Source organism: Coturnix japonica, chromosome 1 (genome assembly GCF_054131305.1).
Source record: "Coturnix japonica strain WE chromosome 1, WE-NBRP24, whole genome shotgun sequence".
Classification (NCBI taxonomy): domain Eukaryota; kingdom Metazoa; phylum Chordata; class Aves; order Galliformes; family Phasianidae; genus Coturnix; species Coturnix japonica.
In genome coordinates this window covers 49,457,215-49,483,979 of record NC_140663.1, presented here as the reverse complement: position 1 = coordinate 49,483,979, position 26,765 = coordinate 49,457,215, and the positions used below count along the sequence as shown (strand labels likewise).

Sequence of the window (26,765 nt, the reverse complement as noted above, 5' to 3'; positions counted from 1 at the left end):
GCTCAGGAGGACAGAAATACTAACAGCAACATACAAGACCCTTACCTCTCCTTCAGGAGTGTCCGATGGGCAGAGCATCCCCCACTGAGACGGCTGCAATGATCGAGGACCACTCACTTTCCTTGTCTTTTCAAACTGAGAAGAGATTCTAGTCATCATGCCCAGGGCAGATATATAAGACAAGCGGGACAATACTTGAGTCACACCTTGGCGGTCCATTTTGAATCTCTTCAGAGACCAATTTCCCTGTGGAACACGACAAACATTTAAAAAACAGTGATCAGAGTTTATCTGTGTCTCAATATTACATTCCTGTTTTCAAGATTTAGACTGACCAAGATTAGGAGCTTTGCACAGCCAATACTGCCCATTTCATAGAATCCCAGAATGGCTTGTGTTGGACAGGATCTTAAAGCTCATGCAGTCCAACTCCCCTGCAGTGGGCAGGGTTGCCACTCCCCAGATTGGGTTGCCCAGGGCCCATCTAAACTTGGGTATTTAAATAATACAGCTTTCTAACTACCCATCTGTATATAAGCTACTGGTTATGACACACTTACTAACTAAAGTTGAAACAGAAGAATTGCTCTTTCAGATGATTTTGCTATCACATCTTCAACTACATAAAGACTGATCGTCACACAGGTGCACACAGGTTCAAATTTAACTAAATTAAAATCTTTTCTGACCTTTTTGAGTATGTCAAAAAAAGGAGTTCTTTTTGTGTGTGTGAAATATGCTCTTACAGCAGGTCCCGTTTCAGTTCTGACTTCTTTTGTAATTTATTTTGGTAAGAAACACAGATGTTTATACTGAAGCAATCTGACATCAAAGTCATGTGTTCTTTCTCAAAACCTTTGGGTATTAGAATCCAGAGGAAAAAGACTCAAGCATGTGTCCTATCTTCAAAGAAGGGTGGAAGGTTTTAGGGCTATCCACACCTCTCTAGTGGGTTTACATCAACTAGAAAGCACAAGATTCATGTATATGCCAATAACTTCATGCTTCAAGGTCAAAGTTACTTGTGGTTTCAACCAGAACAGAGTAGTTCAGAGAATGTTCTAGGAAACAATTATGTCTAAAGGGCAAGTAGATATAATAATCTCTACCAATATCTAGCATTTTACTGCAACTTAAGCTAATGTTTCAGCAGGCTATTAAATTTAGATACTACATCTCTTGATTTCAAGACTGCTAGTTCATATATAGAGAGTTCCTGGTACCTGAGTCAGTAGATACGGCACATTTTTGTCCCAGATATTACTATCTGCCCCAATCACAACTCTAGTAGTCAGTCCAAAGGCAATAAAGACCTTGAATGTTTTCCTTATAACTACCACCTGCTAATCCATGTAACCTTTCGACAACCTCATGTCACCACAGCTAACAAAAAATTTAGTTTGCTTGCTATACTGCACTGAAATCTTTTTGTTTGGTTTCTTTATTTATACATTAACAGCATAATCCCATCTTTTGATTAACAGCAAGAAGCCACTATCCATCTCAATTATTCTGTTATTTGCCTATACTGCAGAGACTGTTAAGTAGTCATGAGAACCTCCCTTTTTCCCTTGTTGCAGAAAGGGGGAAGACATAATACCTAACAGCAAAAGACCTTCCTACTTGTTCAACCTTCCCACTCACTCACCGTTTCATAGTTAAAAGATTGGGAGTTAACAGAATATGAATAAAAATACAATAAATCAGTACATAATTATTATATCATCATATAATAATACTGTATATTGAGCAATAGATATTATCATATTATTAGTATGAGTATTCATTCTCATGCTAGAAATCATTGTAACCTGAACTACCATGTAGTTTTACTGAACTGTCCAAATGACTGAAATCTCAGTGACAGAAGAGAAACAGGAGGTAAAACACTGAAGAAATCATGTAGAAAAAATTATTTATGCTTTTGAAGTGTCAAAGTGACTCCTTCAAAGCTGTCTAAAACAACCCATACAGGTCTGGGCTGCTGACAAGACAGAGGACTTCCTACTGAAATCTCCTGTGAAATCAAAGTTCCTTCTTCAATGGCATTGAATGATTTTGTAGACCCTGAAATGTCTGTTAGGTCTGTACTATTTCTGCACACCTACTCTCCTCTGGTATTTCTGGGATGCACAGACTAAGTACCACTGAACACCAGTGTACAGTGGATTCAGCAGTGTTACGAATTCTTCTGCATGCTACTGGCGTAATTACGAGTCTGTTGAGTTATTTTGTGCTCTTTGGGACTATCACTGAAGCATTCTGGTGAGACTGGAGATTGTTGTTTCCAAGAACGATGTTTATGGCATTTGCTTAATCTCCTGAATAGTATGCACTGGGCATTGTTCCTGAGAAATGATTTTCAATGCTTAAGAGCAGATGGTGTTTAACTGCTTATGTGACAGTAACAACAACAACAAAAAAAAAAAGAGTCCTAAGATAGTGGAAGAAGGAAGACTTTACAATATGCGCTGAATAGTTTGCAGATTTATCTCTGTCAGTCCAAATGGAAAAACTGGCACCAGCTAGAAAAAAGCACAAGCATTTAGAGAAACAAATCTGTCAATTGTTTTGGGTACGTGCACTGTAGGGATTTAACTACATTTGGGGCACTCATAAAATTAAATAGTGATAAGCTTTAAACACTGGGATTTGTAAGTAACAGACTTGTTACAGGTTGTTTCAAATGCAATTTGTAGAGTTAATTTTATTTACAAGAAATGAAGAAAAACTTCAGTTTCGTACTGGGCAGAAAAGCCCTCTCAAGAGTTCCGAGGATTAAGAACCAAGTTGCACACTGTCTACTGGCAACTAAAATACTTTCACTAATTCAGTTTCTTCAAAATTCATGCATTTCAAAGTCACTTACAAGCTACTAGCTAGATTTCAGGGATTATCTCACAAATTGTTCCTGCAGATACATGAGGTACGAGACAAAGTTCGTAATTACATTTTATTCTTGTCCACTGACATGAAGATATCCACTCTAGTAGGAGGCGGATATGGGCAAAAATCTAGCCAAGATAAGTAAATAGACTTGATTCCAACCTTTTTACAGCAATATCTCATCTATTAGTTTTCCCAGTTAAGTAGTTCAGTATCATTATCATAACAAAATAAAAACATAACAAAAAAAAAATAAAATACTCCAAGTTACAAATTGGCTGACACTAAATTTACTTGTACCAGCTACTTCATGTAATTAAAAAAGCATCGCCCTTCAAAGAGCTCTTTTTTAGCAACTGTCTTTCCTTCACATGTCTTTGTTTCCTGTCATTTTTAAACCATATTTTGGACATACGATACAGCCTCAACTTAAGTAAGAAATAAAAAAACCAACACCCATGAACCACATAATAAAGCAGAACACATAAGACAGTGAGTTAGATAAATAATCTATTTTAAATTTGTTTCTATCCTCCCATCACAAATACTTCAAGCACCACTTCTAAATAAATGGCAAATTAGAAACTGATTTGATAAACAACAAATTTTCAGTGAATTCCAAAAGCCCCATCCATTACAGAACTTGGCAATTTTAGACAGATTTGACCAAAGACAACAGAGCTATCAGAACAAACTTTACAATGTTTTGGGGCTCAGCAGAGTGGAAAAATGATGCATACTAGAATTAAACCGAAAGTACTTACAGTGGAAATGGCATTGACCATGCCATTGGTGATCTGGTCTTGGCGCATGTGCTTCACCACATCAAACTGAGCTGCACGTTGCTTGGGGATCACCTGGTCAGCAATCTTTTTCAGCTCAGAGTTAAATTTTTTGAACAAATCTTCAAACAGAAGAGAAAGAAGCTGTAAATAGAAAACTACAGGATTAAGATCTGAGAAAAGTGGAAGAACACAGGTGTTCAATATTTCTGCCCTTATACTTCTGGTCAGTTGAAATACAGTGTTTGTTTCTTACATGGTATTATTCTCACAAAGTTTTTTTTGCATTATTTAAGTGAAACATGTGACAAACTATTTCAAAACAGAAAGCAAAGTAATAAGAGTCTAAGCCTATCCATCTCTTTTGGGATTTGCATTGACCTTCACAATATCTTTGCATATCTGCCTATCAGCAGTCAAAGAAAAACCAACCCAACAAAACAAACAGTAATACACCTCTTAAGAAGCATTGCAATTTAAACCAATTTCTTCTTGCATATGTATACTAATAACTTCTCATATTTGAAGTCTCTATAAAAGGAAAACACTCCTAAGGTTTGTAGTTTGACTTCTTTTGTTCTCTACTTTGTGTTTAGATTTCTCAGGCTTTCTTTGTGGGCACTAACAGTTTTCTAAAATACTCAAAACGTATCATGCAATGCAGTGCTACGCGTTCATAATTATTAGCAAGCAGTGCAAATTCTAAAGCCTGGCAATCCTGTCCTGGGACTTAATTTTATAGCAGCTCTAAATGTCAGAAGGACTAAAACACAGCAGCTATCAAATGCCAGAAATGGTAGTTCCTAGAGTCCCAGGCACTGAAAGGCAGAAAAAGCTTGGTATTCACAAGCCAAGATGTCCTGGTATCAGTGGTATGATTTAATTCTTGTATGTGAAGAATTAAAATTGAATTAAAACAGTCTCCATCTCAAATAGTCATAACATCTTCTCTTCTGGAAACAAAGAATGCAAACTACTCTTTATTTTATCAATGGGATGGGCAATCAGATTTCACTTGCTTTTCTCCACCTACATGTCATAACTGGACAGATCAAAGTATTAGATAAATGACACTGCAAAGCAGCTACCTAAATTATAAAGTACCTTTTTCAATAGCATCACATGCATTTAGGTATAAAAAAAATTTACTAGAAACTCACACAGATATATGACTTGGCAATACAAGACTCTCACTTGCTTTCACAAAGATCAGGAGTGGCCTAAGACAGTCTAACTTAAAGACGTAAGGAGTACCTACTGTTCAGTCATTAAATTGTAAAAACTTATATGAAACAGTGATATCATACACTGCATGCTAACCCCCGAGAATATCAGAATCCTACTTCTATTCAGAAGAGAGGGTCTGTAATAAAAACTTTTTAGGGACCTGACATTGATATAAAGTACTGGGGACCCTCTTCCTTCCTGATCCTTCTAGTACCATTTTACAATACAACATTGCATTGCTACTGTTGATAGAAATCCAGTCACCTGTGACTCACTGCAGTGCCATGGCTTTTTTTAAAGCCAAATTCAACCAGAAAGGAAAAGATCTTCTATGAAGTACTGAATTAGGAAGGACAATCCAATGCCATCTCCAAAAGTCAGATTATGAGGGATGTGTTTCAAATGGAGGGAAAAGGGCAGTACAGTTTTAGGATGTCCAAAAGACTTGTTAAACACAAAAAAGACTGTGTTGAAATCAATCCTGATATACATTTGATCTCAACAGGTTTCTGTGCAGGACATTTAACAAACGCGTCACATAAAAAGACAAAAAAAGACAATAGTTCCATTTTGGATTTCTTGATCTGAAAATCTTTACAAAGTCTCCTAGTTCCACGTGCTGTAGGGATTATAACATCATCCTCCTCCTTTTCTGAACTAATAAAGTAAGCTATACCCCAACTAAACAAACTTGCTAATATTCACCAGTCTGAAAAGTGTTATGCTTTGCTAATTTCACTCATGGACTCTCAGTTTGTAAGAGCTCTGACTATCTGGCAAGGCAGATTCTCACAATAACCACATTATTTAGGTCAAGAGTAAGTGATTAAAGAAAAAGGATGGAATGCCAGTGATAATATTCAATGGATTTCATAGTTAGTCCAGGGCCTTTCAGCCTGCTTAAGTCAGGATCACTAAAGAGCAAATTATATTTAAGAAAAAAAAAAACCAACCAAAAAAAAAACAACCTGACAGCTCATCAATTGATTTTCATTGAAAATCCAAAGAAAAATTAATAAAGAAGTTAAGCTGCTGAAATACAGTTTCACCAATTAGCTTAATGTCAGAGAATTCTAATTAGGCGCCTTGAGATTGCTATTTAACGTTTAAGCCTTTTGAGTGCCAAATTCTCCCTTTCACACAAACTGGTTGCAAAATTAAAGACATTAGGCAGCCTTAATTATATTATCAGAACAGCTGGGATTAGGCAATCTCTGAAGTCAAGGCGGTATTCTTTTGTCACAGGGTAGAAATCCCTTGCTTTCCAGGGTGCCGGATTTTGGTGCTGTTCCATATCTCACCCATACAAAGCAAGCTGCATTAGAAACAAAAAAAAATAAATGAGGACAAAGAACAGAGTAATGCTTAGCAAATAATGAACACATTAAGGAAACAGAAAAGGTAGGTGAAAAGATTAAGCCTGAAATCGGTAGGTTTTGCTAACACCTCAGCTGGCACCTGGCCTACCAAGCCTCTCGTGGCAGAAAGACTAAGAGAAAGCTCTGTAAACCAGCTTGGCTAGTGGATACAACTCTGTTATCTAAAGCTAAAGCACATTTCGTACTCTCTTGTCCCATGGGGTGTGAAATTAGCAGCTATTGTTTTCACACATCTTTATAAACACAATGCCTTTTATGTCTTCACATTGTTTAGACTGCTATGTTTTTCTCCTCACATGGGAATCTTTTCTTTTTTTTCCTTTATTCAAATTATAAATCAACAGGATTTTTATTCCAGGAACATGCTGGCATGAAAAGAGAAAAATAACAGCATCAATACTCCCTCTCTGCTCATTTTATCTGCACAAACTTTAGCTAAACACAAACATTTAGAAACTGACCAAAAAGATTTCTACACTTTTTAAGCCAGTAATCAAATCAACAATATTAAACTGATAACACAGCAGAGAGGAATTCAAGTGTTCGGCTTGAAATGAGCATTTTAAATATCACAAGGGATCCATAACTGATCTTAAGCAAGTGTTACAGCCTCCCCCCTGCGCAGCTCTCCTTGATGTAGAAAAAATATGCACTGCCTTTGTTATGATGATCCTCTACATTTAAGACCCCTTCCCAGTTAATTTAAAACAACTTTGGTTGTTAACATCTGTGAGCAGAAGCCTTTTTTCTTACAGCTTGTAAAAACTTCTTACCTTCTCTATTTTCTGCCTCTAAACTAACAAGAAAAATAACTACTTTTCAATCCAGTGAAATAAGAACAGTATGACAGCAGAGCACTAATTACATTCATCTACAACAACAGTGCCAATGCTAAATAAAGTTTAAAAAAAAAACCAACAACGAACCCAACCAATAAATCCATTGTAGTTTGAAATATTTGTCCCACTAGGATATTGCACTTATGTCTTATTATTCTGCTTTGCTACAAGAGCAGAATCCTAATGGACAGTCACATATTAACTTGAAGAAAGGAATTCCTTTCCTATGCGGTTAAGAGTTTTCATTGTTTAATTTGTACTCAGAGCATCATCTTAGTTTTGCTGACAGCTGGGAAGCAAAGTACATTTTTATTCTGAAATGACTGCAAACTGTGCGCACATGCAATCTGCATTTGCGTTCAGACACGTGGATAAGAACAGGGGTGATTGGGAAGGAAAACAGCGATATGAGGCAGTATACACTGTACACATAAATAAAAGCACAGTAAAATGAGAATTCCCATCAGACAGGTACAGAAACGAATAGATACTGTTATTTGTGCTACAACAGAAATCCCAGTGCAAAGGATGTGGGGAGCAGAAATGCAGTTTTCCATGGTAAATTACACATATTTGTTTGGACTTCTGGTGTGTGATCAATAACTACAGATTATATTGACTGCCATAACTCCAACTTAAATTCACAGAGATTAGAACAATGACATCCAATCGTTATCTAAAGAAAACATCCATGCCAAGGTAATTAAGTTGTTCCTTCACCCAAATTCCTACTGCTTAAGAAAAACATGGTGGGCTGATGGTTGGACTAGATGATTTTAATGATCTTTTTCAACCTTAAAGATTCGATGACTTCTTAAACTTCATCTGGCCAACAGCCGTAAGCCACCAGCCTCTTTGTAAAAGAATGGTGCCAATCATGCATCAATTCAGCAAGCAGAGAAATCCACGTACACTACTTTAATCAGTCAGTCAAGTTAACCTACTATTTTCAGAAATTTCAAATAATCCCTCCTAGTTCTGCCTTTAGTAAGCTGAAGATTTTTTCCCACTGGTCATTTTTCTGTCAGAACTAGAAGGCACACAGCTGCACCTAGAAAAGACGGCAAGAGCTTCTGAAGCAAATTGAGTGTTTGTGCTTCCACTCTTGAAGGCTCAAACAGAGCTTACTGCCAGAAATAAGTGTCTAGTAAGGCTTTAAACTGCACACTATTCATACTACTCTAAACGCTAGATGGGCAGTTGATAATAAATAAGCAATCACCGGGACTTCTCCAAATTACAGATGGCTCAAGCAGCTGTTCTGCTAGCTGTTGCAGAAGCTGGGTTCTCCACAGTGGCTCAGCCCAGGCTTAATACATAGGTTCTCTCATCACACTGCTTCTGTAAGGGGGGGGATGGAGGTCTTGGCACTAACAAAGGTACAATGGAAGTAGAACTGAAGCAGAATTTACACTGTTTTGCCTTTTCAATTCTTGGAGGGGTAGAAGACAAGTCAGGATACAGTTTCTTAGTCCAAACAACATATCTATGAGTAAATACAGAAAAGCTAATGAAAATAAAATCAGAGGAAAATGCTTCAATTGAGAAAGCAAGGATGTCCCTTATTATGCATCTATTAAAAACAGGTGCTAACAAAACCCAAAAGAGCCTTAGCTCTGAAGTAAAAACCTACCTGCCCTGCCAACTCCAAACGTTTATTTCCATAGTAGTCTCTGTCATCTACTTTATTTTCTCCTTGAGCCAGAATCACTCTGCGCACCATTACTGCTGTATATATGCATTTGGCACGGAAATTGAATTCCTTGACCTGTAATGAAACAAATGAAGAACAAACTGATGTTTCAGGACCAACTCCTTAGTTTTGACTCAGACACCAATTTAAAACACAACGTAATCTGGCTGGACAAAAGGATTACAAAATTATGTTCTGTAGGTGAGAAGGTTCTCTATGAAGTACTGTTATTGCACTCTTTCTATCTGTTGTAGTTTCCATGGAAATAAATAGGAGGCATTACTTTCAGAGCAACCTACATATATTGGCATCACTGGAAAAGATATATGGAAAGCACATCAGAATACAGGCATAAGCTGTATGGATAAGATGCTGAACTAACAGCTGACAGTGTCTGCCCATATGGAACAATGTCCTATGATGATAAATAATTTAATGGCTCAGCATTTCATAAACAGATTATTTTTAACTCAGTTAAAGCATTTTTCTTCAGTTTGAGGATGATTTACTTTATCTCAACAACAAAACAAAGACATTTCTTCCATATCAACAAAGCTCTTCCACACAAATTGTATTGATTTTTCCATATAGAACAGTTTTTCTTTTCACAGTCAAAATCTCGTTAACCTGTGATAAGTATCAGGCTTTTTTATTGCTCATTTTCAAACTCTAGCACGTTGCTCTCACAGAGTTTTGCAGCTGTCTTATTTCATATTCTGATGACCACATAAACCAAATCTGTACTTCTCTCTTGACTGAAATCACACTTTCCAGAAGCCCACCTGTCTTATTCTCAACACTAACCAGGATAAAACTTAAAGCTCTTGCATTATAGAAACATTTCTGTGAAGAAGATGAGAGAGAGATTCATTCATAACTTGTCATTACTGCATCCTGGTCAGCTCCTGTAAGACTATCAGTTCCTGTTTTGTTTTCAAAAGGACCAATGCCAATGCAACCGACAACATTTCTGGCCATCACCTTTTAAAAAGACTGAAAAAATAATACATTCATATTTTCCTTAAGTGAATATTTTCCATTGTGAATATTTTGCATATTTGGTGTTTTTTTGCTTTGCTTTTTTTCTTTTAAATCCCAGCTAGCATCGAAGTTGCTCCTATCCCACTGTGTACTAAAGTAAGGCAAGAGAATAACAGAGGCTGAACACTGACTTAACAGAATATTACCATCTAAAGGACTCTAAAAGCATCTTAAATCTCACATCACTTCTGGGTTTTCTCTCCCTAGCTGTATGATTTTATTAGAAGTCTGCTGAGCTCTAGAACAACACAGCCTGCAGTTCTTTGTGTGACAAGTTTTCAGGTGCTGTATCATTACAGACGTACAGACGTCATTACAGAACAAAGAAAGAAATTACCAAATCTCTAATGCCTTAAACTTATGAGTAAGGAAAATAACGAACCGGGGTGACGCCCGGGTCCTCACTGCTGTTGTGTGCCCTGGTGGCGCAGTGGTAGGAATGCCGCCTTGCAACACCAGGGCCAGGGGTTCGAATCCCCCCTGTGGTTACAAGTGGTAGAAGTGCCGCTCTGCAGCACAGAGGCTCGAATCCCGGGAGTTGGACTCGATGATCTCTAAGGTCCCTTCCAACCCTCACGAGACTATTACTATTACTCTAAAAATAGCCACACAAATCTACCTCAGGTAAGGAAAACATTACATACAAGAACATGGGTCAGAATAGTTGATGCTAGCAGCTCTCGTGCTTCTTCCATCTTTGTTTTCTTTGGGCCTCCCCACATCCTTTGCCTTCGTACTTTGTTTCCAATGTACTTCAATGCCTGTCAAATGAAGCAATTAACTTCAGTTAATACCAGAGCTGTAACTTATAAAGACATACAGACCTTTGCATTCCGTAATCAGTGCAAACCCACAAGCTACAGACAAGACAAACTTCAAGCAAGGTGGAAAATACTAAATTACATAAGCGATGCTAATAAAAAAATCTCAAGAACTGGACATGATTATGATTAAGTGTACATGTTGCCTATCTTACGCTGATGACATCTGGAATTGGAAGTGTTGAAAGATTATGATTGCTACAACAGTGGGGATTGGAGATGTAAGAGAAAAGGTTGTGTAAATGCCAAAGACATCTAGTTTATCTCATCAGACATTTTCATCTCCAGTTCTTTTGTGTACTCACTGAGTTTCATCTAAACATAAACATCTAAACCCCATAAAACAGTGGGGTGCACTCTGAACTTAAGGATGTCACTATTTACCACATGCCTTACAACATAACCCTAGGCTTCTGAAAAAGAAGAATTTATTGACTTTGCTTCCTTTCAGTTAAGCAGTTCACAGCAAAGCATTTTCTGACAGGGCCTGCTGCCTTAAAAGTTCTCTGCTTAAACTATCTGCAAAAAACCAACGTGAACTGCTGACAGAGCAAAGCAGTCAACATCATCATTTTTAGATTTTATGGCTATAAGCAACATGAAAAGATGCACCTGCATCTGTGTAAAAATTTGAGCTTTTTGGCATTCTTCCAGACTAGGAGCAAATGCAGCCATCACGTGTTCCTCTGTGCCAATCATCTGTACAATCTCTTGGTCACTTTCAACACCCATGGCCTGGGAAAAGAAAAAAAGACAGAAACAGAACATGCTTTATGTTTACTCACTGACATTTGCTTATGCTAATTTGGTATTGTCTGCATTACTACTAAGCAAGAGCTAGTTCTTCCCTCAGAAACTGTGCCATCTGGCACTGGCAGTATATATTCTAGCTATGGAAGAACCCAAAATGGAAATCTTGATAAGCAGCAGGAACACACACACACACTCTCTTTAGACAGGAGTTAAATTCCACACTTCTTTTAAGGAAAATAAATAACAATCCTACATGTGTAAAACCAAAACCAATTCAGAATCTATAACAAAGGAAGGTGAAATTACTTAAAAGACTACACATGGCCTCTTACCACAAGCAGTTTCACAAATGCCATTGTCTGTGATACAGCACGTTCTATTTGAGAACTATTTTTACCATATACCTCTCCTGCAGCTCTTTGCATTTAGAAGATGACTTCACTACACAGTTCCACTTGAAAGCCATTCTATTATTTTGGTGATCCTTGGACACCTTGTTAGGCTTTATACCGCAGAAAAAGCTTAATAAACTAAGAAAGCGCTTAACAGGTTTAAAAAAATCTCTCTATCAGTAAGTGTTTCAAGGTGGCAGCCAGCAGTGAAGGCCTTTGTGGATTCCAGATGGTGCTAAAGCTCCCTGCCTTCACACATTTGTCTGGAGTTCTGCCATATCAAGAAACAGAATAATCTCACTAAACCTCTTCTGGTTGACTTATAATACGTTTCTCAGAAGCTTGGGAGGAAGTTACGTTTGCATTCATATTGTTCTTCAAACTGCCAGCCACAAAGACCATTGTAAATAATGGCCTATGTAGACTCTGCATTCTGGTTTTCATTAAAAACTGGCAGCGTCCCAAAAAGCTGTATTTTCCTCAAAGATGCACAAATACCTTTCCTTCTTTTTGCCTTCATGGGGTGTTACTTTGCCTAATGTCTACCTAATGCTCTCCCTCTGCAGAACTGCTGCCCCAGTGGTGAAGTACCCAGCTTTTTCTTTTTTCATCTTTCTTTCTTGACATGAAAGTTGAAGTCCCTTTAACTTAGAACATTGTCTCTTCACCTTGTGATTTAATAGAAATTAAAAGCAGCACAAAAATAGCACAACCCATTAAAAGTGTGAGAATGGTTCAGTTTTGATGCAAAGCACAGGTCACTACTCCATTATCTCAGACAAATCTGAGTGCCAAATCAAGACAATTCACTGCACCAGCTAAGAGTGGTTCATCCTAGTTCATTCCCACTAGGCAGTCATACCACTTATCTCAAGGTGCTTCTCAGAACCAGAATCTGTCTGTGTGATATGACAGAATCAATTAAAGCACAGTTAGCCAGAAGTTTTCTTGTTTGTTGTTGTTAGGAAAGCAATGTTGCAAAAGAATCATTTTACAGGAAAGTGGGAGACAGTGAGAAGGGACGTGCTGCAAAGGGATGACTTAGAAAGAGCAGTGACAGGATTAGAAAGGAGATGGCAACAAGCTGATGAAGAGCATGGTTGGAAGGCTAGTAGTCAATGGATGCAATAGAAGTCAAAGCAAACATTAACAATACTCATATTATTCTGGGTTCAAGTGGGATAAAGTGCTCCAAGTAGGGTCAACTGCTTCCTAGGACTGGGGAGGATCCTGTTGCACAAAGTCTGTGTGTGTATGTGTGGATACACACACTCGTACACACGATAAAGTGTGCATGAAAGAGTGAGAGCCCAGTTCTTCCTCCCCCAGCTTGTGTCTTAATGATGATGTCTAGGCGTTTCCATGGCACTTGCCTAGAATGTAGTTCTGCAGTCCATCAGGCTAAATTACAGAATGGAGACAGGCAGATGACTGGATTAAAAAGATGTCAGGGAGGTTCAAGGTTGACATCACAGACAGAATTGGTCTGGAGCTTTCATAATTCAAAAGATATGAGCTATGAAACCGTAGCCATGGGAACTCATAATTCTGTGGGTCCAGCAAGACCACCACTCAGCTGTTCCTCCAGGGTTGCATCTTAACAGCTCCAAGGCTAACACATTCCTTTTTGTTTTAATATGAAACTCGACCTACTGTTTACATCTTTTGCTGCAGGTCTTAGAGCATCTCCTTACAACCTCAAGATAATTCATCCAGCAACTTGTAACATATAATTCAGCTACATATAACTCTCTTCCTTCCCTAGATGGCTTTAGTACAGAACACAACCTTTGTTTACTTCAGCCCTCAGAACCTAACCAAACCAGGCCATACATCCAAACCAAATATAGTCTTTACCTTAAAACAGCTCTAATTCCCTGCAAAAATGGCAGCAGTATCTCACCTGTAACCTGATGTTTTTCAAAACGGGAACAACAAACTTCCTAAATATTGTTCCGATTGAATGTGTATATTAACTAATAAAGCAACCTCATTCAGTAAGCAAGTTACTTTTGTCTAATGCTTTCTACTACGAGGAGTTTGAACATCTTGGCAGATACATATTTTGGGGGACAAAATTGTTCACTTTATAGAGTCAGCCTCTAATTGAGGCTTAGGGAACCCAGTTCCAATCTTTCTGAACTGCTTTCACCTGTGGTAACAGGGCTCTCTGTGTCCCTTCACCAAGTACTCAATCATTGGTTCAGGCTGTGAGTTAGCAATCCCCATACAGCTTCCTTCCTCATGAAAGGAAAGGTGGGAACAACATTAACAGAATCATGCAATCATTAAGGTTGGAAAAGACCACAAACATCATCCAGTCCAACCATCAACCATATGTTCAGGCTTTGCCATAAAACGTCGTCAAGATGTGTCCATGAGTCATGCCTTAGACAGGAAAGTGATCTCAGATTCTACTTAAAACAAGCATTTTTTTGAGTTTTAGACCTCAGCTCTGTTGGTCATTAGTACCTGTAATGCTCTTTACTTCACATCCCTCGCTCTCAAGATGAAAACATCTAAGGGATGTTATTACCTCCATTTTGCGGTTGCAGCACAGGCAATCAAAACTTCAGACCTAAGACTGTGTATGCAACTTATCTTCAGCTCTTGCAGATGTACACTGTGATATAATCTCTGTTACAGAAGGAATACTTACTGGTAACAAGTAAGATCCACACACTGTGCCCTTTCTACCGAAAAGAATCACTCTCTTGGTTTTTCCAACAAACTCCCTGAGCAAATCACTGCTGTGGGTGAGCTGAGGCTACAAGGGATCCTTTGGTTAGTATCTGTCTAATTTCAAGGCTAGAGTCTTTGTAACTTGACTTAGTAGTTAAATAAAATAAAGTTATACCCACGTTACCGCAGTGACCAAGAAAAAAAATAAATTAGAAGGTGTTGTCTCCTTAATAATTAATTCAACAGACTACTGGGATTCTTAGTTATTAGCTGGAGAATCAACAGCAGTGGAAGGAAGATGTCTCAAGTTCACATGTCATTAAAAGGAATAGTAAGGAGAATGATGACTCATGAATACATTAAGCACTAGTCAAGAATGGAACAGTCAGAACAGTCAAAAGGGGCGCACCTAATTCCCTGCTGGACCAAACAGACATAAGGCTGTGAAAAGCACTACTGCTGAGAATGCCCAACAACTGCAACCCTTATTTAATAAATAAATTTAAACAAATATGCAACATTTATCTAGAATATAAAAGATATATAAAGGCAGGTTTATATATATATATATATATATATATGCCTATATATATATATAGGCAAAACTATAGTTTGCATTGTTGGAACGTGATGAAACAGACTGTATAATGCTGCTAAAAAGAAAACAGAAAACCCACAGACCAACGCACCACCTCCTCAGACTTAATAACTCTGAGCAGTTACTTGTGCCTGTGGTCAGGTATTTATCTATACCAGCAGGGCGTGACAAAATGTAACAAAAGTCTGTTAGTGACAGCAGAACCCAGCTGTTTGGTGCTTGAGCAAATGGATTATGGGCTACATTAACACCTTCCTGTAACAGAAAAATTGTGAATTTAATTCTGACATTCTTATGTGCATTTCTCCCCACATTTGGCCTCTCAACCTCTTTCAACACTGGTCACAGAGACCAGATGATCTTCTCTAACCACTTCAAGTGATTAGCATCATCAGACAGAAGACATTTGCTTCCCACATCTAAAGCCAATTATCTAGGTACTTTCTAGAACCAAACCTAAAGCACTTCCTACAAAGGAGCCGATTCCTTCAACTCAGAGCTGTGGTAATACAAAGCCTGTAGCTGCAAACTTCGGCACACGGCATTGCTGGCAGGAACTTTATGGAAGATGTGAGCGAGTGCTGACCTCTGCTGGCAATATATTTCCTCTGGCACTTGTTTGCTATGAAGCACTATAAGTGAGGACAGTAAAAGAGGCACAGAAGATGCTTCTGCTGGCTGGTGAATCCAGGGGGATGGCCCTCAGTTTCCCTCCAGCAGTAGGCATCCTTGAGTGAATCAAAATGAAAGTGAAAAGCAGTGGGCAACATAAGATAGTTCTGGTGGTTTCACAGGCAATGAGGGCCATAGCATGATACTGTCACCAGCTCAATTGGCAGGCCAAATACTCCATATTCACCCCAGTTCTTGGACTGAATCAAGTCTTTTCATCGGTCCCACCAGGGACCTCTTTAAAACTATCATACCTGTCTACATTCACAGCACTGAAGAGAGCATACCTGAACTAGAGATCCTGAAGGCTGTGAGACTCCATGAGTCTCTTGCCAAGTAATACAAGCCACTCTAGTCATCTTAAAGGATTTAAGACTACGTCTAAGAACCACAGGGCCTCCCCAAAAGCTACCAGTTGTCTTTATGGTTATGACTGGAAGTTACATATGCCCAGTTCATGGCTATGTCATGTCACTGCATCTAAAATCAAAAGATTTTGAGTACCTCTGCAGTTCATAGGTTCTGGGGAGAACAAAACCAGAAATGGAAATCCTTAACGTAAGTTTGCAACAGAGTTCATTATAAAACATCAAAAAAAAAAAAAAAAAAGAAAGAAAACCTTTACAACTTTCTGCAACAACATGACTGCAGTCGGAGACTTTACAAAGTAAGAAGGGGTAGCAAGTGTTTGTCTTGGCACAGCAATGTTCTCCTTACTGAAAACAGCAGTGCTTTTCTTCTTGCACTGGACAACATAGATGACATTCCAGGAGAATAAAAAGCTTTCTTTCTTTTTCTCAGCCATGCCACGTCCCTCCATACATATTAACTTTTGAGAGCTGCAGTCGATCTTTGTTTTTAACTATAGCATGGATATGTATTTTTTCAAACCAAGAGTTGTGTTACCTTAAAGATGATAGCAATAGGAATATCTTCTGACAATGTGTTATGCCTCAGGTAAAATCTTCCTTGTTTCACAACCATGTTTGTTCTGCTCTTCTTCTCGTGAGTGGAACTGAAGTTAAAAAACCAAACATATTATGTGGAACATAAAGTTTGCACTGACACTCCAAGAATCTTCTACATAAAACTTAGCAAGCCTGAGAAATCGTTTAGCTGAACTAGCATCGTGTTTTTCTCCTTGAAAAATTACATGACAACTGCCAGATCCTATCCTTTAGCTCCAAGATGGCAGGCTATAATCATCTGTGATGTGGAACACCAGTATTCAGCTTATGCATGCAGAAGCCCACACTTTTCAAGACCATCTGTGTATGGGGCTTTATCACCTAATTGATGTAACCAAGCAAGGTCAGTCTGTGCACACATACTGTGGCATTAACAGTAACAAGATAACAGATTTCCAGTTGTACTTTTAACCTCATTTAGGAGGGATGTGGGAAGCCTCTGAGAAAAGGTAAAATAGTCCTAACATCAAACAGTGACAATCACCATACTATAGCAGCAGGCAGCTTAAAAACAAAACCAAGGGGCAAAAAAAGATAAATAAAACTCAGCAGAGGAGGAAAGGTTGGATTTAGACTACTTTTAAATTTTCAGTAACTTCTGAAGTTTAAAAACATTTTGTTTCCTTCTCAACTGCCTTTGAAGTTTCAACAACAATTTGATTGAGACAGTCAGACAAAAAGTTGTATCTTATTTCCAATGCAGTGACTTCGTGTTACTTGCTATGAAATGGAAGTCATACATCATCAGTTATAAGGTTCAACTTGTGACACTAAAAACTGAAAGCTGCTTTTCCTACTCTGGGATGAATATTGAAGCATATGAGCAACTCCTACTCATTTTCATAGGACTGCTATCCTAGTAGATTTTAGGATTGATGTCTAACCATACAAAATGACAGCATTTGATAGCATTAAGCTATTTTAGAAAGAAAACTACACAGCTACTTCAACTACGACAACTGTTTAAATGATCATTTTTATCTTCTTCATGTAATTGCAGGCATCTACCATACCTGGTAACAGAAGCGCCCACTGTGCCTTTTCTATCAGCTTCCACAATTATTCTGTTTTTGGATAACTGCTCTTGGATAAGGATGACTTTCTCTACACCTTTAACAATGAAATAGCCACCTATTCAAAAGAAAAGAAAGATTCTGCATATCAGTAACCCTGCACCTTATTCACCTCTTTCAATATGCATTTGAATATAAATTAATAGTAAACAGTGAGTATATAAAGGACAAAACTTTTCTCTTAAAGAAGTAAAGAATGAACTGTCTAAAAGCTATGATTTCTAGGAAAACATTCCATTAGACAAACTGAACTTTTGCTAGGTTCAAATCTAGCCTAAGAATGTGTTTGGAAAGTGGCTGGAGAGAATAAAAGTGGCCAGAGAGAACTCTCAGTCAAGCTTAACACTGTAAAGTTGAAAAAAACAACCACCCTCAAACCTCTAAAGTAACCATGTTTATTTAAGGATGTTATAGAATTGATTTTACATTATTGCCTGCCAGAAGATTATATCACAAAGACATCAAAAGAGAACTGTCCATTTCAGATGCTCATTATCAAATTCAAACAGTAAGTCTTCCATAATTTATTCACTTGCACTCTCAAGCACTCCAGGAAGAAATTTCTTTTGTATTACTTTTAAAAATGTATTTCAATGTTGCAGCTAAGACAACCTAAGGAAGATGCACATAAGCAATGTTTGATTCCTGTCTTAAATTGTAGCTGTCAATTAATGATCCTCCAGCACAGCACAGTTTGTCACTGTGTTCTCCCATCATAAGCAAGCACGATTCACTATGTGCTTCAAAAGCAGTATATTAGAAGTCAAGACCTTGCTTGTTAGAACCCTTCACCTCCTCTCTCCATATTAAAAGTTATCATATAATTCCCTATTCTCCCTTCACAGAACATAGTAACTGAGAGTTCCTGCTCTGGAGAATACTATTTTACTCCCCTCTTCCCTGATCCATTTCAATGCCATAAACTAACTCCATTACTATTCCCGTATGATATAAACCTGTACAATGTTATATGCACATCTCAACTTCTTCAAACTTCCAGAGCACCATCTGCAAACACAAACATCCCCTGCTGCTATTTTCAAAAGCCTGACGATTTCTCTTAGTTACAGGTTTACATTTGACAAGTTCCCACAACAACTTCACTGTGGTACTGTTGGTACATACCAACGGGGTATTCATCTGCTCAAAAAGAACTTGAATGGAAATGTACCTGGGTCTAAAGGACATTCATTAAGTTTCGCAAATTCTGCTGGAGTCTTTCCAGTAAGAACACAATTGGAGCTACGCAGCATGATAGGCATTCTGCAAGAAAATCAAAGTTACAGGAGAGACACGCTTAAGGCACCTGGAACATAAGCAAAATACAAACAACAAGCTTTTCTTTAATCCAGCCTTATTTCACAGACTTAGGACATAGTTTTATTTTTTAATGGAGAATACCTGCTTGTTTGCAGTTTCCTTTACCTACTGCATACACCACAACATAATTACTCAAATTTACATATAAACAAATAACTCAAATTTAGATGTGCTTTTAAAAAATGACTTGGATTAATAAACAGTTAAAATAGCTACAGAAGCACAGGGTTCTAACTGCATTATTGTGTATCATGTTCTACTGACAAATGGGATGGATACTTACTACAGGAATTGCAGATTCTTAAGCACCCACCTTCTATTTCCTGCCAATATTCCAGCTTTGGTACAGTCACATATTAAACAATGTCAGTAACCAGTGACATTGGGTTGCTCTTTAAAAATCTCGTCTACAAAAGACATCTTCATTCCCTTTAAATGGAGTTGTGCTGTAACTGCCAGCTATTTTGCTTTTTCATGTATGGTTAAGAGCTTGTCTTTCTCACACACGTTATTATTTCTTTATGAAGTCAAATGTTCTTCACAATATTAATACCCTCAAGTCATTTGATAGTTGATAGGAAAATATCACCAGTAAATGACAGTCATCATTTCTCCAGCACCTTGCCTTGACTCTAATAATAAATAAGTTCTCATCTGGGAGAACCAGAGCTTGCTTTACTCATTTCACCCTCTGCTCCCACAGACTTCTCTATGTTTTTTCTGTATGAAAGACTGAACAAAACACCTTTGGCTACCAAGTAAACACAATTATTTCCATTTTGCAATAAATGTCACTTGCAGCTCTGCTATTCTTTCATATAGTTTCGTCTATTTTTATATCAATACAAACACAGACAACATTCATCTTTATACCAATTCTAATAAATAACCTCCTTTGGAAGGAAACAAATTTCCAAAAACCTTTGCAAAATAAGATTTTATAATGGAACCGATCAACCACATTGTGTACAGCTACTCATCAAGATTTGTGTGTTGTCTCTTAAGAAGGAAGCAAGGTTAACCTGCATTTATTTTGCAGTGCAAACTTTTCCCAACACAGCAGCAAACAAAAACGAGTACCAGAAGTTTGATATCTTACCTGCCAATGGGTAATGCATTGCGGATGATCCTCTGGCTACCTCGGGTATATTCAATGTCCACTGTAATAGGGGCAGAGTAAGTCATGTCTCTCAGGCGGCACTAAAAACAGAACAGTCCTATGGTCAGGTGGCTGAACACTGTCTCAACACACCCCATGTTCTCTCTGTCTCTCTCTTGCTCAAGACTCAATCACTGCGACACTGATCCTTCTGGTCTGCTCTCCTCAGACTTGCTGTATGACTGTTGCTAACTCTTAAGGTATTATTCTGTATCTTCATGTAAGATAAGGTCTACCGCATCTCAAGAACACAACAGAGCAAATGACACAAGGATATTTGTTACCTCATTGCACATTTTATACCTTTGATCTCCAGAACTGCAGATTTATCAGGATCCAGATGGCTGAACTTACGGTTCCATACAGCTTTTCTGTGTACTGATTATGCTTTAGTATAAGGGAATTAAGATAGTACTGTGCATTGAGGATGTATCTGTAGGGAAAAACATGCCTCAAGAATCACTGCAAACTGGCTACCACTTCTCTCCACAATTTCTCTAGTAATAAAATACTGATGTGTACAAGCAAATATAAAACTATGACTTGTAGGAAATGGGATCCCACTGTGCTCCTGGCAACTTTGTTGGATTTAAAAGTAATTGAGAACATATTCATTTCTAATTACTTCAAATTCATCTGTACAAACAGTTGACAAAACTCACAAAAGAACTGTGTGAGAAGGAGAGTTAGATCACTCAGTATTATCTGAGGAAAACAAGGCTTCAGCATTCCCTGTGTGTGCTTTGTCCACATAAAACATACTATAACCCACTGAAAGGAAAAATAAACAATGTCTAGCAATAAGCGTCGGTGAGAAGATTTGAGATACAAGAGTTGGTTATTCCAAATTCAGGGTGAATATGCTCCCTGAAGCATTTATTTTCCCTTCTTGCGCTTGTACAATCACCTTGCTTTACAACACAAGACAAGAATTTTGATTACTGCATTCTTAGGCCTGAGTTGTTAGCCACAATTTCTCATGTGCAATTTCATTCACATATGGAGAATCTTTCTCATCTCATTTTGTGCACGTTTAAATGCACTGATTTAATGTTACAACAACCAGCAGAGGGCTTTTTTACAGCAGCTCTCCCAACCACAGAACATCTCTGTGAAAGTCGGAAGTGTACCACATACATTACATGGGGAAAAATATTTTCAACTTCTAACTGCTCAAAGGTTATGTGTTTGCTCTCTATCTGACTTAGACTTAAAAGCTGTAAGAGATGTATTTCCAAAGAAGATTGGGTCTGAAGTGATCTACAGCGTAAAATGTAGCTGCCATGAAACACTGAATACAACACACGTCAGAGCAATAATAGAAGGAAGATTTACTATGCCATGTTTAAATATGAGGCTTCTTTTTACAAGCATGGTAGCATGTGTTGTATCATGAAACAAGGCATGCATGTGCCTGAAGTAAAATCAGATGCAGCAATTATCCAAGGCATTACTAAGGTCAAACAAATAACCCCTCACAGACACAAATATCAGTACCTCATGAGGCGATACAGGTCGTGTCACATTGAAACTTTCTTCCACATCTGGAGTACCCACATAGATGTTGATGTATCTGTAACACAAAACAACCTCAAAACGAGCCAAATGTCTTTCAGGCAACTTGAAGGAAAAGGAGTTCTACAATAAGTAGAAAATGAATTTGCTTTCATGGGAAAGAAGGTTGATTAACAATTAGCAATGATTCATCCCAAAGTAACCTGCTGTATTTGAACAGTGTTTTAGTTAAAACTTAAGCTGCACACACAAAAACAAACCCACATTACCTTTGCAAGAAGGGAAACAGATTTCCTTCACCTGAAACTGCTAAGTTACAGAAAGACAGTGACATAAGGCACTGTTAACAACAGAGTTAAGTCTACTTATGAGGACTATTCTTTAAGCACCCATGTGTATGTGGTCCAAGTGAGAGGAAAGTATGCAAGAGCTTTGCTCCATTTATGCTCAGGCTGATGCTTGTAAACACTTCACAGTCACTAACAAACTCATGTGACTGTATGCAAGCTATTCTCATTAGGAAAACCAGCCTTATACTTACTTCAAGTACCACATTGGATCAGCGTCACTTGTCACTTTTTCATTGGCTTTCATTATCTTCTTTATCTGAAAAAAAGAAAAGAAGAACTGAACCATTTCTTTTTATCTGACTCCTAACAGCCAGTCCCTTCCCACTAAGAAAACATACCTCCACATTGATAAAATAGTTGAATGAGTCTATGTGCTGCTTCACAAGTCCTTTCACCTGTAAAATACATGTATGCAGCAAATAGCATCAGCTTTAACAACACTGAAATAAGGTAGAGATTGAAATACAAGCATTTATAAGCACTTTTGAACCACTGTTACATTTTTTCAGTGGACAAATATCTTAGAGCTGCCTGGGCAATCTGTCTGGTTCCACACTAAGTCAGTGAGAGCAGACAAGTGGGGTGTCAAGGAAGTCAATAAGGAAGGGAACAGCCACAGAAGGACAGGACAGACTCTCACAATAAATCTGATTTCTAGGTAGGAAGAGAGAGCAGTTGCTCATATGCAGTATCATAAAACCAACAGCACCCTGTTTTCCTGCAAGGATCACACTTACTAGGCTGCCACAAAATAAAGGCTGCAGGGACTGCACGCTGTGCCTTCACCTCATACCAGATTATGAGAGTAACACTGAAATTAAGCAATTTCTGAGCTCAACCAACCTCTGATAGTTGTGAGCAGAGATAACCTTACACTGCAGCCTCTGCAGAACGCAACAAGGACAACTGCAGACTCAACAGCAGCGTCCATAGGGAGTTGATATAAAGACCACGGGGAGGGCCTTGTGGTGCAATGGGAGCCTAAACAACCTGCCGGCACTGCACCACACACACTGTGAAGCACAAAGGGCTCGGGGTGTTCCCGCCCGGGGCGGTGCATCGCACTGACCTTCAGGAACGCGGGTAGGAGCCTCCATTTCTCCTGCAACCAAAACACACAGTGGAAAAGTTGGTTTCCACAAGGTGACCGAACATCTGTGACAGCTGATAATGGTTTGTTTCTGCATTTCGCTGCATTTAGAAAAGAATCAAACACTGCCCAAAGTCAGCTCAGACGAGCAGAAACCCCCCTAAGGGATGACTGGGACCAACTCAGCAGCCACACGTGCTGTGCAGCACCGACCCAGGGCAGCACCCAGACGCCTGCAGGGTTCCCTACTGCCGCAGAACCACCACCCCATGCCCCACGCCGTGCCCCCGCCGCTGCCCTCACCTCCACCGTGTTCACAGGGGCCGCCGCCTGCTCCGCCGTCAGGGCGCCCAACTCCGCCGCCAGTTCCTCCATCCCACCCGGACCCGGCGGTAAGGGACGTGGTGCCACAATCAAACGCGTCCCCTGCTCCTCCGCACGGAGCACTAACGTTCCGGGCACGGACAGTTCCGAGGCGGCCCGGCCTCGCCCTGCTGAAGGCTTGTTCCGAGCGCTCAAACGTCCCAAACAAGTCATGCCTCGCTTGAATGCCCCGCTCGTTCTTTTCAGATGCCACCCGATGTGCAACAAGTCACTCATCACATGCACAATAGAGACAACGCTTATTTATTTCAGGTTCGCAAACCTGGGTGATGGGTCCACACAGTTTTCTCCTCACACTGATGGGTCAGTACTTTCCATACAACGGCAATGTTGTAGACTCTGTAATTCCATGGCTACACGTGCTCAGGTGAGAGGTCTGCGTATGGGCTAGGGTCTGTGTGACAGGTGGGGGTGATCACCTGTCACCTGGTTGAGAGCAGGCAGCCTAGACAAATAAAGGACAACTAGTGGCTGGGGTCCGCTACAGCCTCCCAAACCAGGGGGAGCTGTTGAGGAGCCTCTCATCTGCCAAATCGCAGGTCCAATGCTAGTGGGGGTAGAGGTCTCCTGCCTCCAGGAAAAGGAATACTGCAAAGGAGACAGGAAACCACTGTGGCTGAGTGCTGGTCAGTGACATCACTGAGCTACAGGCTGAGATGTCACCAAGCGATGCTCCGTGTCAGAGGCACCCTCACTGCTCAGCTTTCAGCACAGGCACAGCCTGGCTCAGTCATTCTCATGCCTGGACTCCTGCTGAGCGCGTGTGCAAGGCGTGGATGCAATAGTAGATGGAAAGACTCTCCGGGTATTGGAATCAGGACCCTTGAGTAACACTTGGTCAGCTCAAGCTTGCGAGCTGTATGCTGTTTTACAGGCACTAAAAAGATTACAGGGAAAAGAGGGCACTATCTATACCGATTCCAAATACAGTTATGGGGTAATACATACCTTTGGGAAGATTTGGGAATAAAGGGGATTGATAAATTCCCAAGGAAAGGACTTAATACATCAAGAATTAATAAAGCAACTCTTAGTGGCCCTACGAAGACCAAAGAAGATAGCGGTGGTACACCTTAGAGGACACCAACAGGGGACCGATTACAAGACTAGAGGAAATAATGCAGCAGACCTAGAAGCTAAGCAAGCTGCCCTCAGGGAATTGGTCCTGAGGCAGGAGAGGCAGGAAGAATTGACACATGATGAGGCCCCTTCGTTTACACCGAAGGAAGAACAAAAACTGAATCGAATGGGAATAACTAAAAACACAGAAGGGAGGTGGTATTTAGCTGACAGGAGAGAGGTACTGACTAAGTCAATAGCATCTCGGGTGCTGACCCAGTTGCACGAACGGACCCACTGGGGAAGCCAAGCTTTAATAGATCATTTTGCCACTAAGTACATGTGAATAGGCCTACATAATTTAGCTAGACATATTACTCAAGGATGTATTACGTGCTTAAAGATAAACAGAGCCGTACAAAGAAAACTGCCTATGGGGGGAAGACCCTTGGCCACTAGGCCATTTTCTAGAGTCCAAATTGACTTTACCAAATTTCCTAAAGTAGGAAGATATAAATATGTATTAGTCATAATAGACCACCTCACACATTATGTAGAGGCATTCCCCACAACTAAAGCAACAGCTCAGGTAGTAACAAAAATATTACTCGAACAAATCATCCCTAGGTATGGGGTAACAGAAGTAATAGATTCAGATCAAGGACCACACTTTACATCAAGAATCACTAGAAATATAGCTGAAGCCTTGGGAATAAAATGGGAAGAACATACTCCCTGGCACCCACAGAGTTCAGGGCGAGTAGAGAGAATGAATGGGGAACTAAAAAAGCAATTGGCCAAATTAACACTAGAAACTAAGCTCTCATGGATAAAATGCATTCCCCTTGCCCTCTTAAACCTTAGGGCCCAGCCCCGGGCTGACATAGGAATATCTCCCTTCGAAATGTTATACGGAATGCCATATGATGCGGGAACCCCTAAAGATCACCCGGGGGTGTTAGATAAGAACATTCAAGCTTATATCACAGAATTAATGAAGTATAAACAGGAATTGTGGAAAAAGGGACAATTGACTCAAAGACCCCCTCTGGACATTACCCTCCATCGAATAAAGCCTGGAGATTGGGTTCTGATAAAGACCTGGAGAGAAACCACACTGCAGCCTCGCTGGGAAGGTCCCTATCTGGTATTATTGACTACCAATACTGCCATCAGAACTGCTGAAAAAGGATGGACACATGCTAGTCGTGTTAAGGGTCCAGTACAAAATCACGAATGGAGAATCACTAGTCCAGCGGGTGATTTGAAAGTAAAACTGTCACGAAACCCTCCGTCAAGGAAAATGAGAACATGAATTAACAATGATTGTATAAACGTATCAGTATAGAATTTAATGTAGAAGGGAATATTTTGACTATTGTGAATGCAACTGTTGGGATATGTTTTAGAAAGGTAGTGGACCCACTGTGAAAACAGGGATACACAAATTGGTTATTAGCCTTCAGAGTGGCCGTGGAAATTTTAATAGAAGGGGGTAAACCTGGGGGTGAATTTGGATCCTTACCAGCATCACTTAAGTGTATAACCAGTGGGAAAAAGAATAGGGTGCAGTACCCCAAAGACCCACTTAAAAGGGAAGCAAAACCAGCCCCTCCTGAAGAATACTCTTGCTGCCGAGAAGATTATACACCCCATGGCTCGAGGCAACCGAGTCGATGGGCGAGGCAGAGGAGATAAAACATGTGGAGGGGTCTGCTCCATTATGAATGAATCCAAAGATTTAGGATCCAGAAGATACCCCAAGACTGGAAATAACTCCCCCGAACAATTAAAGACTCACTACTGCAGTGGGAAAACTGCCTATCTAAAACTAGCTCAATTGATAATAATATTAAGTCTCATTAATGAGGGTTGGGGCACAGAGGTACAGACACATGAGCCATTTAAGTGGTCCCATCAGAAGTAGTGTTACAAAATAGAAGGGGGTTGGATCTTCTCCTATTGCAGCAAGGGGGACTATGTGTGGCTCTTAAAGAACAATGTTGCACCTACGTTGATCAAACGGGGGTAGCAATAGATACAATGGCTGAACTAAGAAAACAGTTAGAACAAAGAAAAAGA

General features: G+C 39.5%; 1 protein-coding gene and 1 non-coding gene across 6 annotated transcripts in view; one reads left to right on the top strand and one right to left on the bottom strand.

Annotated features, from left to right (window-relative positions):
- POLR3B (RNA polymerase III subunit B) overlaps positions 1-23,632 on the bottom strand; it is a 58,162-nt gene extending 34,530 nt beyond the window's left edge. For 3 of the 5 annotated variants that reach the window (XR_014935434.1, XM_015864043.3, XM_085518774.1), the window contains exons 1-14: positions 23,544-23,632; positions 23,220-23,252; positions 22,489-22,545; positions 22,342-22,406; positions 21,783-21,858; positions 20,226-20,326; positions 18,978-19,069; positions 17,747-17,864; positions 16,672-16,780; positions 11,281-11,403; positions 10,492-10,608; positions 8,747-8,881; positions 3,651-3,812; positions 46-246 (exon numbers count right to left, since the gene is read on the bottom strand). Coding sequence is in view for 4 of the 5 variants with exons in the window: in XM_015864043.3 (XP_015719529.2) it covers positions 46-246; positions 3,651-3,812; positions 8,747-8,881; positions 10,492-10,608; positions 11,281-11,403; positions 16,672-16,780; positions 17,747-17,864; positions 18,978-19,069; positions 20,226-20,326; positions 21,783-21,858; positions 22,342-22,406; positions 22,489-22,545; positions 23,220-23,252; positions 23,544-23,615 (1,461 nt within the window). In the remaining variant the exon portion in view is untranslated. Of the gene's footprint in view, positions 1-45; positions 247-3,650; positions 3,813-5,159; positions 6,186-8,746; positions 8,882-10,491; positions 10,609-11,280; positions 11,404-16,671; positions 16,781-17,746; positions 17,865-18,977; positions 19,070-20,225; positions 20,327-21,782; positions 21,859-22,341; positions 22,407-22,488; positions 22,546-23,219; positions 23,253-23,543 lie in introns of those variants that run through there. The other 2 variants (XM_015864050.3, XM_085518781.1) reach the window with 2 other exon arrangements.
- On the top strand, positions 10,195-10,330 carry LOC116652797 (U12 minor spliceosomal RNA). Its single transcript, XR_004306017.2, has one exon. It is a non-coding gene; the product is annotated as a U12 minor spliceosomal RNA (small nuclear RNA).
- Positions 23,633-26,765: the final 3,133 nt, after the last annotated feature.